The 14,720-nt window shown below is 33.5% G+C and overlaps 2 protein-coding genes across 2 annotated transcripts; one reads left to right on the top strand and one right to left on the bottom strand.

Moving 5' to 3' along the window:
- Positions 1-896: 896 nt before the first annotated feature.
- On the bottom strand, positions 897-13,654 carry LOC132702148 (SH3 domain-containing kinase-binding protein 1-like). The gene is made up of 6 exons (XM_060670608.1): positions 13,502-13,654; positions 13,125-13,436; positions 12,909-13,064; positions 12,044-12,598; positions 8,325-8,882; positions 897-4,670 (listed from the first exon to the last, which is right to left on the bottom strand). Exons 1-6 carry the CDS (start codon positions 13,503-13,505, stop codon positions 4,363-4,365), a joined length of 1,893 nt encoding a protein of 630 aa, XP_060526591.1. The 5' UTR covers positions 13,506-13,654; the 3' UTR covers positions 897-4,362.
- Positions 13,655-13,998: 344 nt separating this feature from the next.
- LOC132701808 (putative peptidyl-tRNA hydrolase PTRHD1) lies at positions 13,999-14,720 on the top strand. Its single transcript, XM_060670018.1, has one exon. It carries the CDS (start codon positions 14,358-14,360, stop codon positions 14,718-14,720), a length of 363 nt encoding a protein of 120 aa, XP_060526001.1. The 5' UTR covers positions 13,999-14,357.

The raw sequence follows: 14,720 nt of genomic DNA, 5'->3' as shown, positions 1-14,720 counted from the left end.
TTCATTCACCGTAAGTGACATTTCACAACCAGTTAACTGATAAGTGATTTTCCACTTTGATTTTAAGATTATCCCAAGAATCATATTCGTATGGGAAAACTTGGTCGTCCGCAAAATCAAGAATGGTCTCTGACGTGTTTACATGGTACAAAATATTTACGTAAGGAATGAATAATATTGACCCTAAAACGGATCCCTTGGGAAACACCATAGGAAATAGTTTTTTTTAACCATGTGTTATTAATTTTTGTATTCTTTCCGAAAGATAACTTCCGGCAAAATTTCCAACATCGGTTTATTTTATTTTTAATTATTAATTATTATTTAACTATATGTCAAAGTCCCTGGAAAGATCGAGATACACTGCAAGAACTTTTTTATGGTGAGTGAAAGCTTCCACAAACGGACGCCCACGGTTCCACTAATTTTTTCCGCTTATGGGAAGTGTCCATTTAAAGGAGAGTACTAAGGACTTATAATAAATATAAATATGTACATACATACATATAGCGCAAACAAAAGTTAATAGGGTATTTTTAAAGTAATTACTTTATCCAAATGTTAATATGACTCTAAGTACAAATAGTAGTAAGGAAATTTGTAAAACATTATTTAGTCACTAGGTTTTTAAAAAAATCTAAAATGTTTGTCTGACGAAACTTTGCCATATTGCGTTGGAGGAGATAATTCTCATAATAACTCTCTAGATTTAAGTGCCGAATGAAGTGAAATCATCCCTAGCAAAGTTCTCTAACAGAAATATGATTTAGAGCTTTTCTAATTTTACTTTTCTTCTTCTGAGTTTTTGGGACTACTTTCTTCAAATGGGGCTATGGAACATTTTTAATCACATTGAGGTATAATCTAGTGACCGCGTCCGTTTATGAGAGCGTCCTCTTATAATAATAATTAACACAATTTTTAAATTTTTATTGTTTCTCTTAATTTCATACAGTATTCATTATTATATAGCAACAATAAACTCTAAGTACTTACAATTTTTTCTTTCCGCAAAACTTACGTTTTATTTACAACAATAGGTAATATAATATAAGGATAAAAATGGAATGTTAGGCGTTGTTACGGAAAGTATGTAAAAATAGAACCAAAAAAGTTCGTTAAAATGCGAAATGGTACGTTTTAAAAATTATATTTTACAGTAAAAGCACGAAATACCTATCACCCAGATTTTAATACTCTTTTACTTAATACTTACAGATTTAAGCGCAAATTTCCGGCGCTTAAACGCTGCCGGTGCGGATTTTATAGCGACAGGCCATTTGAACTACTGCAGATTTTCATTACAAATAAAAAACGGAGAGGCCGCCGCTACAAAAACACCACAGAGCGATATAAAAATAGAAAAACACCGCAAGCTAAAAAAAGCTATATCGAAAATGAACACCCGATACTAGGTGGCACGTGAAAAAATTAAAAAGTTGCGAGTACCCAAACGATACCATCTTTTTTTTTTGCTGACTAGACTGTGTGTATAAGTGAACTGTCAAAGGTTTATGGGAGGTGTTAACCACTGCGCGAAACACTGGAAAAACTCAACAAATCCCAGTTCACAAAATCTAAAATGACATTGGACGGCGGGTGACGTCACCTTTGAATAAATGAACAAATTAGGCTCACATATGACGCGCGTACGCGTCGAGGTCGTCGATGACGTTAGTTTTTTTAATATTACCACAGGTAAATAGAACAATAAGTACGCTTTAAGTGCTCATTAAAATTCAAATAAAGAATTTTATTTCATTTAAAAAAATTGGCATCTATTATAAAGTATGGAACAAAAGTAAAGCAACCATTTATATTTTTTTGATTTAACTATGACAATTATCTCATTTTATTGTGATGTTTTTATTTTCGGCAAACATCCCGGGACAAAGTTAAAGAAATTTTTTAAGTTTAACATTTGTTCGGTAATAATTGAGGTAAATTTTGCTCTGTTGCGATATAATGTAAACACCGAAAAACTACGAAGCAATTGAATACATAAAAAGGATTTTTAAAAATGACTTACAACCTTCTGCAACACAAGGTTCGACATCTTTAAGTAGAAGTATCACCAAGGGCAGAGTTTGGTTGAAGCAAGTTTGTAAACACGAAAAGCCACGAAAAAAACTTCTTCTTCAAAGGTTTCGCTTTTTCGTATATTTAGAAGTAATGGTGCAAGATGGATATGTCGCCCAGATAATGAAAGGATTGATCCTACATACGTTTGTTCACCAGATAAACATGGAGTTGGTGTATTCATTAGATTGAGGGAAAAATAGATAGGTACGTTTATCGACAAATATTAGTTTGTGGTTCACTTTTTAACATGACAGCAACCCAAAACACTTCGCCAAGGAATGTAAACATCACTTTCGATATAAAATTGAAAATTTCTCAGAAATAATGAAATTTAAGACTAGTATATTAAATCGCCTATATAAAGTGCCTATATATAGAGTGTTTCATTTAAAATAAGAAAGTGGTTAGTTGTCCATGAAAATGCAAAAATCTTGTAAAGTGAATCCAAAGAACTTTCGCCACCCGGTACATATTTACAAACTTTGAAAAATATTTATAGACGTGTTTTAATTTGCATAATTTACTTTAGAAGATGATAAAACAAATAGTGTATTTTTTTAACAAATTTCATCCATAAAAAAATTTAAAAAAATTTATTCTATTTTTCGTAATTTATCTGCATTGGTAAGGCTTCGGCTAAAGCATTAAAATAGAAAACAAATTATAGTGGTATTTAATACCTCCACGAGATTTTGAATTTTGTTTTTGTTTTTTGAATTTTCATTAAATGAAATGATTTTTGAACCTAAACGTCTTCATAACGATTGCTTCCAATTATTTTGTAAAATCGCAATGGAATCTGTTTACGACAATGGAAGCTAATTTTTACACACCCTATCCCAGTCCTTCTGATAGAGTTGAAGGTTACAAACAGTTAAAATTATTTAGATTTTTTTTTTCTCCCATTTTGGAAATAATACAATTTTTAAAACTATACAGGATGCCCAAATAGTGTGTCAAAGTAATATATCGCATTTATTATTTGTTTAGGAGAAAAATGTTCAACACAAAAGTTATAGATGAGACTAAAAGAAACAATTTAAAATTATTTTCAAGCATACATGTAGGAAATCAAACATATTTTTTTAAATGGAAAACCCTGTACATTGTGGCATTAGTCGATACTCCCAGTATTACTACGTTTAGCTATAGGACAGGCTTAATAAACTTGAAACAGCATTAATAAGAGTAATTAATGGAAGTATATGTTCCATTTGATTTTTCCACGAAAATTAATATTTTCCATTTTGACTCTGTATAAACGATTCCAACTAACTTCGAGGCCAGTATAGGATAAATTACCAATTTATAAAATTGTTGGTCAACCCTACATTGGGTGACTAAGTATAAAAGGGAGTATAGTATATATTAATGGTATAATACAATCAAAAAAATATAATTTTGGCTGGTTTTTTATGAATTATTTGAAAACAATTTTAAATTATTTCTTTTAGTCTCATCCATAACTTTTGTATTATTTTTCTCTAAAGCAAATAAACCAGATGTTTATTTTGACACGCTATTTGGACACCCCGCATATTAAAAATTGCACAATTAAAAAAAAAATCCAAAAACGCACCGAAATGGGATAAAATGAGCCTGTATATTTTGTGCGTAACGTATAAAAACGATTAATAGCTGTATAGCTTCTTCCTCAGTCTTATTCCCACCACAGAAGTTTAATTTGTGAGTCTTAGTAGTAGTGAAATTGAAATTAAATTAATTAATTGATTATTTATTAGTTAAAATTTATTATTAACTATTATAAGAAATGATTAAGTAATAGTTAATTAGTTAATTATATTAATTAATTAAAATTATTTACCTCGACCATCATGCGAAATCTTGCGAAATCATATGACATTCTGCGACATGGGGTGGAAATTTTTACCACAGTGGTTAACCCCTCGAGTTTATGGCTTGTACTCATATTTTTGATTTTTGAATATTGTAGACCCTTTTAGAACATTTATATTTTCTAGCTACCTTTCGCAACCCCGCAAAAAAACAAAACTCCATATACAATTATTTACACTCTCGCGCATCATTCACACAAATTTCTTCGCTTTTTAAGCAAGAAGAACGCCGATCGTAACCTAATTAGATGGCCGAACGATCCTGACAGTAGCAGCAAATATTAAAAAAAAAAAAAACTCATTTGACACCGACACAGGATAAAATTCTCCCTTAAGTTATCGATATACCCCAATAGCTCGTATAAAAAAATATACTTCGATAGATATAAATTAAAAAAAAAACTTTAAACACAGCGACCCGTCCTCAAACCTGTACATTGTTCAGCGACATCTTCTCCTGCAGCAGTACCCTCATGTCGCTCTCCACTTGCAGTCGGTTTTTCAAGTCGTCGATCGCCTGGGCCTGCCGTTCGACGATCGCCTCCAGCTTGGACAGCCTCTCCAGAACGTCGTTGAAGTTCTTCAGGCTAACCGTAGCTTCCGTGGAAGGCTCGGTCGCAACCGGTGCCTTCGAGAGCACCGCGTTCTCGTAGAATGACGGTTTTGGTGACAGTTTCGGCTGGGGTGGGATGGAGGCCGGCTTTGATACCTGATCTCTGGCCGGCAAATTTGCTGGAAACAAGATCGCGATAAACGCCTGCGGCTCTTGAGGCTTTCCAAAAACTAAGTCTACATTTCGAGCTGTCTTTTTTAATTAGCATAAACAAGCTATTAACGATATTATCTGTCACGCCCGGCAAACACGAGATGGAGGAAATTCTCGGGAAGTTGAAGAAAATGAGCCTGACGGAGATACTGAATTACAAGTGGATGGGAACTTGGATGCAAAACCATTAAGAGAGAGAGAAGAGAGGGTAAATATGTTACAGAACAATTCAAATTTACTAATATCAAAGATTTTATTTCTTTTTCTGAATTTCATTTCGTTCGCGTATCAAAGCAATAATTTCTTCATGCCTGGAAACTTTAACCGCTTTCTTTGATGGGAGACTTTTTTTTTGTCAAAACCTCTACTGTGTTTCGTATTACCGAATCTTCTGTAGCAACATTTTCATACACATTGTTTGTTTATTCGTTTATTTCTGGCGTTAGGGTTCTGCACTTTCCACCTATTTTTCACGTTTTTTTTCTTCAGAAATTTGAGTGTTTAGAATTTCCAAAATTTCTTTTGATATTAGACTGCAATGACTTTATACTTTCGTATTATTAGCAGACAAAAAGAGCGTTTTGAGTGGTAGGTAACAAGATAAATTCTTGTAGCTCTATTGCTTTAAAAAGAAAAGAATTAAAATTATCTTAGGTACTCCAAAAAAAAGTTACCATTCTTTTTTTACGTTTTCTATTATTAAATTAATAAAGATCTTTTTTGTGTTTTTGAATAGAATTACTTTTACGTTATGCTGGTTTATACAACCCAAACTGTAAGTTAGGTTATAATATTAAATATCAACTGAAATTTTAAAACTGTGCGACTGTAAAATTACTCGTGTAAACATTTTTTATTTGTATTTTTTTGTATATTTTGTATTTGATCAAAAATAAAAACAAATAATTAAAACACACACATTCATACATTACATTATATATAATCTATAAACATAGAAATGTCAAATTAATTAATAATTCATGGGAATTACTTTAGAGTGATGTAGCGGTAATTTTAAATATCTAAATTTTTTGATTTATATTAATCTTCTTGGCCCTTTATTTTCTATAAACAATACTCAATCTGTTAAATTTTTTGGTTAAAATATTATATCGTATCTCGTCTTATTTGCCACAATGTTATTTATAAAATGAGCAAAAAGAAAACTTTCGCTTTTATAAGTACACTGAAAATCCCATTTTTAGTATTCTGTGTTCAATTTAGAATATTTTTTATAGTAAAGCGTTGTTATGTATTTCCACTAATTTTTGACATATTTGCGATTTAAATTTAAAAGTCAAATTAAATATTTAAAATACCGCCTCAGCAATACTGAGTTGGAGCATAATTTAAAAAAATTAAAATCAAGAATTTCACAATATTAAAAAAATTGAATTGAATTGATAAATTTTATTGTAAGCGAAGTAGACAAAATAAGTACTAATACTTTTTGAATAAGTTACGAAACCCTTTAAATATCAAATACTATGAAGGTGACTTTCGTTGGAGATTAAACTTTTGTAACAGTTACACTGAAAAATAATCCATTATTAAAAATTTGAAAAGTACTTTACGAATGTTGGCATGTTTAACAGAAGATATTGATTCAAGGTATTGATCTAGGAACAATTAACATTTAATGAGAGAAGGAGCCTTCCAAGACAGGTTTAGAATAAATGTTTGGCTTGCGGTTTTAGACGATTGCTTCATGGGACCAAATTTTTTTCGGATCCATTAAACTTAACTGGAAATAATTTCAGAAAATCTTATGCCTTCTGCTGACAATATACCTCTTGATAGAATATGCATTGTTCTAGGATATTATCTAGACATCTAAATGAAAACCTAGACGAACACTGAATAAAGTTATAGCTCAACAAGGTGGCCGGTGAGACCTACCTGACCTGACCTGACACCATTAGACTTTTTTTTCCGTGTACGTATAAAACGCGCAAAATATAAATTATTGTAAAATTAATGAAATAAATAAAACAAATGTATATACATATTTTTTCGTTAAAATTATCTTTTTAAGATTTCAATAGATTGATAATTCTTATGAGAATTCTTTCGCTATATAAATCTCTAAATAATAATGAAGACACTTTCCAATTTATTTTCATATCTTCCCAATACAAATGCAAAATCGCGGCTTTATGCGAAACAAAAATTTATTATTTATAATTTATAATATAACTATTTTGTTTCATTGTAAATAAAAACGATATTTGATAAAACTGTTGTATAACGAATAAACGAATAAGATTTGGGCATTTTACAATTAAGACTAAGTACTGACTGAAGTATTATCAAATCTCAAAGAACTCATATACATATATTTTAGATCCTATATAGCAAGCGAAGGATATCGGCTACCCTCTATATTTTTGTCGCACGTAAAATAAAAAACTAAAAATAAAATTCGATGAGTCTGAGATTTTGGATATCCATACCAACACTATTATTGTCGGGTTTGTCTTGTATGATTGAATTAATGATGTGCTGAAACTTCCATTCAAATTAGAATGTAAAATCTCTGAATTACTTGCAAAACTTTAATGATATTTGTCATTACACACTTTTTAAAAATTGCCACATCGTCTTTTGTTTTTTTTTTTCTACTGAGAATTCATTATAATAGCTGTTACATAAATTAAATTTGCTATTTAACAAATATAAATATCTTAGTGCAAATATGTTATGTTACGTTCACTTCAAAGCGTTATAACGCAGATCTTAGAACGTATTTATTTTGATATAATAATATCCAAAAGTAAGTGGTTGCATCGCAATCCAATGCTACAAAGCAATTATTAAACTATTTTATCATGCTGCACTAGTAGTTATATGCCATATTATAGAACCCTTATACACTAGGTATACAGGTCTCACAAAATTTAATTTTTGATATTGTATAAGCTTGCTTATGAAGTATTATATCATTGTAAAAGACATAATTGTATAATGCCGATATATGATATATTATAAAACCCACTATAAAAAGGTGTAACAAAAACAAACAGTCCATCAAACAACTCTATCTGACTGTTATAGGACATATTAATCCTTTAAGAATTCCATTTTGCTAGTTGGACTGTATTTTCAGCAAAGCAGAACATATTCCTCTCATTAGTTACAGACATTATTCGGCTAATGGAAATGTCAGCGCACGAAGCACCGTGCCCTGCGGCACACCAAATCCCACCTGCTGCTGCTCTGTGTTCACTCACTCAAATGAGATCCAAATAGGTCATTTGCCACTCTTCTTACACCAATACCATTCAGTCTTTCCAGTAGGATTCCGTGTGCCACTGTGTTGAAAGCTAAGAAAAATGTCCATCACACATATAATCTGCAACGCTACAAAATACATTCTCCGTGCTCGAGTCCTATCTAACGGCAAACCCATAAATTTTTTTTTTTTTTTGATATATTGAGACCTTTATATATTTTGGAGGAATAAGAATTGCTTAGCTAGTAATTTCATTGACACCCCAATATTTGTTTGGTTTGTTTGATGACATACATCAATGTTCCATGCTCAGAATAGATGTTCTATTGTATGTATTGTCCTATCTATCTATAAATCAGAAACTAACCTCAATGTGCCAAGAACTTACCGACGGGGGGTTTGCTAACGGGCGGAGCGGGCATATAGGGCTTGTACCGCATACTAGGCGTCTTCTCCAGCTCGCCAGGAGACGTCTTGGGGTTCACCGAAGGTTTCAACACTTCCACCGGACTAGTCTTGATATCGGACATCGACTTGGACATGTCGACGATCTGGAATTCCTTCTCGGCGGGCGAACTCTGACTGGATTTGGACACTTCCGGTTCCGATTTGGGTTCGGGGGCCGAGGACAGTTTGTGCTTCGGTTCAGGCCCGGGAGACGTCGAGGTCCTCTTCGCCTGGTTTAGTTTCATCTCCTCCAGCCAGGGCGCTTTGTGTTTCTCCCATTCCCTCAGCTTGGGTTTGGCTTCGGCGGCGTCTAGCTCCGACGAGGACGACGAGTCCAAAGGCTCGCTTTTGATCGACTCCGATTTGCCGCCGGAATCGGGTTTGACGGTCCTTTCCGCTTTACCAACCGGAACGGCGTTGTGATGGTCCACGTTTCCGTTGGGCAGGCCCGGGATTTCTTCGTCGTCCTCTTTGTATATGGAAGTGGGAAGCCTTCGCCCTGGATTGGAAATATTTACGACGCATTAACGCGATAGCATCGGAACGAGCGAGGATTACATAGGAATTATCTATTTTAACTGTTAATTTTTAGACGCGCTCTGATAAGATAACACCCAACTGACTCAAGGTATTTTTCCTAAATTGAAGTGTAAACGACTCGGTGCAGAATAGGTCTGTTTTTTTTTTCGTTTAAACTGCTTTGTGTATGAGATACAGAGTGTCAAAGTTTATGGAAAAAAAAGGTTTTCTTATTACCCGGAAACTTTTTAACAGATTCAGACCAAACGTGGCAACTTTATTTAGCGTCATTATTCATTCCATTGGCATCTCAGATAACACAGACCCACAAAGATTTTGTGATTTGGAATTTCTCGTATTTTTAGAGTTATAGGTACTTAACTAATAAAAAAATATTTTTTTTTGTTTTCAATAGCAAGATTTTTCAATCAATTTTCGAAATGTAATATTTATTGTTTTAAAAATAGGTATAAGATGTTACCGAAAAAAATATTAAAAATAAATGTCGACGCAAATGGCTTTGGTGATTTCTAATTTCTCCAGAAAATAAGTTTTTAATTTTGGGCACTCGTATAAAACAATGACATTTTTATTCGGAGAAAAGTTATGCCCCGTGGACAAAAGATGAGTAGTGAAAGCAGATTTGGTCTCGGTGACTTCAGTGCTCTTGTATTTTTTCACCAAACTGAAATGTTCGTGTTCTGATAAAAATTGCATTACAATCCTCACAGTTCAAAGAATATACTACTGATCTAGAAAAATAATCTATTGAATCCTTATCTATTATTATAAATTGTTTTAATGCATTGTTTTTTTTTAACGCTATAGATTTATTCCTGCTCTTGAACAATTTAGCTACATATAATGAAATATTGGCGAAATAGGTCAGGCAATGGAAATTACGTGTGGGAGGTTTTGATTTTATTATATAATATGATAATTGTAGGCAAATTTGTAAAATAATTTGTTTATCATCGTCAATTCCTTATTAAACGCTCCCTTTGAATGTGGAATGTTAAAAAACTGTAGAATAAAGAATTAAAAGAAGCACATTTATGAAAATATGAAGAGTTGAAGAAAAATTGTATTGTCAATAAATGTGACCTTTCTAAAAATCTGAAATTCAATTATTTTACTTTTTCTAACTAATAGAAGATCAAGAAACGGTAAGGTACCCCCGACTTCCTTTTCCAAAGTAAAATAATTTTTCTCATGTAAGGAATTGTTAAACGTTAGGAATAAGCAAGCTACTAAATATGTGAAAAATTCACTAAACATAATTATTCTCCGACGATTGTTCATGAAAATTTCACTTAAAAAAAGTACAGAGCTCACTAAATTAATGAACTCAGACGGTGGAAAGTTTAGGAATAAAATTTTGAAATCAAGAGAAATCTGCTTGAAATGTCAAAATTCTTCAAGTAACTGGTCAACTCTATTAAGAGACATCGACAGAGTTTAATTGAATTGAATCCTTAGGGTTTTGTGAGATCGTGTCTTTTTGAGAATGGCCGATTTGTATTATTTTGAAATTGCTACGCCATTGGCATACATTTTGCATAAATTTGCAGAATATTAGCGGGGAATCTCCGAAACTAAAATTCGGTTTCTGAGATTCCCAAATATGTAGTCAAAACATTGCCACTGTTATTAACACAATCAGAACTTAATGACTTGGTAAGAGACAGGTTTACATATTTCAGGAAGCGCGAGACATTTTGAATAAGGTTATTCGTTTGTTTATTGCATCCACATCCCGAATCTAACAAAAAGACTTGGTGCAGACTGCAATACTGAGGACTTGAGGCTTTTTTATTGACTCATCCAAGACAAGCATTAAAGTTGTTCATTTGCACACTTGCTTCTGTATCTGTTGCTCATTCTGTGCAAATGAAAGAATGCTACGAAAATCTGCAACTACCGCTAGAGAAAATCAAATTTAAGGACTATAATTCAATGATTTTAGGTGACTTCAAAATTGTGGGTCTTCTTCTTTGGATTAAAAAATTGTATTTAACTTTTTTCCTCAGTGTCGTACTTGTTGAGATAAGGTATAGAAGCATCTTAAACGGACCGCACTGTTCATACTAATTACGAGTTCAATATTTTTATCCGTTGTGAAATCATTGCAATTTTTCAAAAATTGCAGTACTTTAATCAGCAATAATTAATATTTTAACATTTGCAGACATTCATTAATGGTTTCACCATGTTGCTATGTAACTGATAACTTATAGGACACCCTGTATGTACAAGGATAGCAAGAAAAGGAAATGTATAAGAATCAAAACACATTATAAAGTGCTTGACTGTTAGTGTGTGCCAAGTTTTTTTTTTGTATTTAATCAATTCTGAAGTCTGAAATGTTATTTAAAAAAAAAAAAGCGGTGCATACTTGCATTCTTAATTAAAATTCCGAAAACCTGTCTAATATAACAACAACAACAACAAAAGTTTTTTGACCTTGCGCGCTCTAAGAGAGAATCATTAACGGGTGACTAATGCTGGGCCCAAAATTATGTCACACTTTATTAATAAACAACCGCAGACTTGTTTGTTTAAACAATTATTATCGAGGCAACTCTTGGTAGCTTGAAGTGGATATGATCAAATATTTTAAGGTACATTCGAGGTTAAATCTACCAAGATGCTACAAAAATAATTGATACTTATCTGAACTACCAAACTATCACTAAAAAAATTAGTTTGGTACCATTAGCTGTTTAAGACAATAAACCAAATATAATGATGACATAATGAGGATAAAAAATAATATATTTTTTAATTTTATCCTCATTGTAAATAGTTGTAAACATTATTTCAGATCTACCTAATAACTCTATTGGAGGGGACATTAGAACTACTAGAACTCAAATTTAGGAATAATATTTCAGTATGCTTCAGATGAAAACAAAAGAAACTTCATAATTGCAACAAAAACAATTATTTGAACTACCAAATTAATGGAATGCTTGGACTAACATTTTTGCCACAATTTTTAGAGCAAAAAACTCTTTATTTTTGAAATACACGTTTTGGTTTTTGGTGTCACTTTTGCAAGACAGCCTTGACGAAACAGAGCTGAAATGTGGAGAGCGCGGAACATATGAACTACTTACTCAAAAGAAATGACTCACTCACCTGGAGCTCGTGCCCTGTTGGCCCTAACATCGGACAACAAAGACCTTCGTTCAACCTGATCGAACACATTATCTCCACTACCGCTGTCCTTATTTGTAGGGACCGGTTCAGTCTTGGGTTTACTTCCGCCTGAACCATCTGGGGCGTCCGTCATAAGTTTATCTTTGATCTTAGAGAACAAACCGACCCCGCTAGCGCTAGGTGATTTTTTTAACGATATGATAGGCTTCTTGCCCGGAAGTGGAGGTGTTTTATTCTCCACGAGAGGCTTTTCGCTTTTGACTTCAAGACTTTTACGTTGCGAAGCTACTGAGCTAGGCTTAATTGCACCAATTTCGGCGGGATCCACATTTATGGGTTTCTTGTCATCAGAACCAGGCAAGAGGACAACAAAATTATCGGGAAAGACTCCCACTTTGCCATTGAGTTCCCCTTTCCACCATCCAGGATCTTCACCGTCCTTGCTCAACAAGACTACAATGTCACCTTCTTTTAAGGTTAACTCGTCATCATTTTGCGCCTTGTATGAATACTTGACTTCACAGAGTTGTTTTGCTGTCGGGCAAAGTCAAAAAGATCAGGGAAATTCTGATATCAAATACGAAATTTTAATTAACAATTATTTCTTGCTAAACTGAAAACATGTATTATCTTCAAAAGTTACATTAATAATGCAATCTGAAGCAACATTCATTATCGCGTTCTCAGAATAACAACAGCTTATCAATATGCAATCAGTCACGTTTTATCATCAATGTTTAATATAATAATATCTAATCAATAATCCATCCTTCAAATGGTATAACACCAAAATCTCAACATACTATCAAATGGATTTCAGGGGACCAAATACAAAGCAACTTACCAGGCTTTCTCGGCAACAAAGGGAGAGTGTCATTAGGAATTTTTAAGTCTTCCCTTAAACTAGGCCTCGGTTTGTTAACAGCGAGCGGAGGAAGTTCAGTTACAAAATTAGAAGGGAACACACCCTCCTTTCCATTCAAAATGCCTCTCCACCAACCTTAAACAAATAATAGCGGCATTGACAACTTTCTGGCCGTTGTTAGCTCAGCAACCTCACCATCTTCCGCCTCCCCGATAATATCTATTACATCACCCACTTTTAACGTTAACTCGTCCTCATGTTCCTGGTCATAACTGAAATCGACTTTGCACTGTCTTATCCGAGTGAGATCTTTCTTGTTCCGCAACACCACCGAATCGTTATCCATCACCCGGACAAAGTTATCAGGAAACATCCCTTTTTTATCATTAAGGGTGCCCTCCCACCAGCCCCCCGACTTTTTGACGACATTCTTGATTACGTCGCCCTTCTTTAGGGTTAGCTCATCTTCCTGCTTGGCACTGTAGTCGTATTCCACGATTACTTCAACTAAAAAAAATTCAAACAAAATAACGACATGTTTGATTAAGCTTCTATGGGATTGCGGTACTCACCCATCGTTTTGTTTCATAGTTTTCGAGAATTAATTGAGGAAAACATTAAGGAAAACTACGACCCATCCCATATACTAATGATATCATAACAAATATATGCTATATATTTACAACTGTGTGACTGTCTAGTTTCCTTGCGTAGTGAGCTATTTTGTTTTTTATTGGTTAAAATCCCTAGGTTAACTGCTTGAGACAGCGGCGTCACGTCAATTAATGTTTCCCAAACTTGTAATTAACGTTACAACTACACTCCAAAGTATGTATTACTTCAAAAGGCTATAAAATCCCAAATTCATTATCATTTTTTGTCAATAAAAAAATCTTTCAGGAAGATGGGAATGTTATTTACTTAAATTTTAAGTATTTTAAGTACGACCATGCCCATCGAAAGTAAACTAACTGCAACTCCGTCAAATTGCTTGACAGATAATTTTAAGCGACACCTGCGAGCAATTTCTGTTTTTGTATTCAGAATTCGACAATAGATGTCACAATAGGATGACTTATGAAAACACTGCGAATTTGACGAGCTAGATGTCCATGTCAATAAAATGGTAAGGTCCCGAATATCGTCCCAGCGACATATATTTTTTCTTGTTACTACAAAACAATCATTTTTCGTAAAATTGTGTGCGTCATCTTTTTGTGCGCCATTTGTTCTCAATGCGTTAACCTCGAACCATCAAGACACAGGCCAAGAGAAAAAGAAAAGAGGAGATCAGAGAACAATCTGCACGTATTTATTTATTTTGACCGCTTCAGGCATTTTTGGGAGATAGGTTAATTGCATTCTTTATTTTGTTACATTATAATATTTGTGAATGATATATAACATACGTTTATTTTTGGACCGGTTATGTCGTCTTCTCTAGTTCAGTATGTAGTGGTGCGTGGGGATTTAATAAAAGAATTAAAGTGGCCTTTAGGGGCTGTGATAGCCCAGGCATGCCACGCTGTTACCGCAGTTGTCCACTTGTTCTACGAAGACGAATGTACAAAACAATATTTAAGTGACGTTGATAATATGCACAAAGTGGTACTCGAAGCCCCAGACGAGAAGAGTATTGCGGATTTAAAAGTCAAACTGGACGAAAATCATGTGAAGCATAAATTGTGGATCGAGCAGCCTGAGGGTATACCTACGTGCGTTGCCGTCAAACCTTATCCGAAAGATGAAGTTCAAAAGTATTTCAAAAAGTTTAAACTATTCAAAACATAG

This window comes from Cylas formicarius, unplaced genomic scaffold (genome assembly GCF_029955315.1).
Source record: "Cylas formicarius isolate icCylForm1 unplaced genomic scaffold, icCylForm1.1 PGA_scaffold_5__7_contigs__length_24384050, whole genome shotgun sequence".
Classification (NCBI taxonomy): domain Eukaryota; kingdom Metazoa; phylum Arthropoda; class Insecta; order Coleoptera; family Brentidae; genus Cylas; species Cylas formicarius.
Note: the sequence above shows the minus strand (reverse complement) of the source record. Positions and strands in the feature narration are given on the sequence as shown.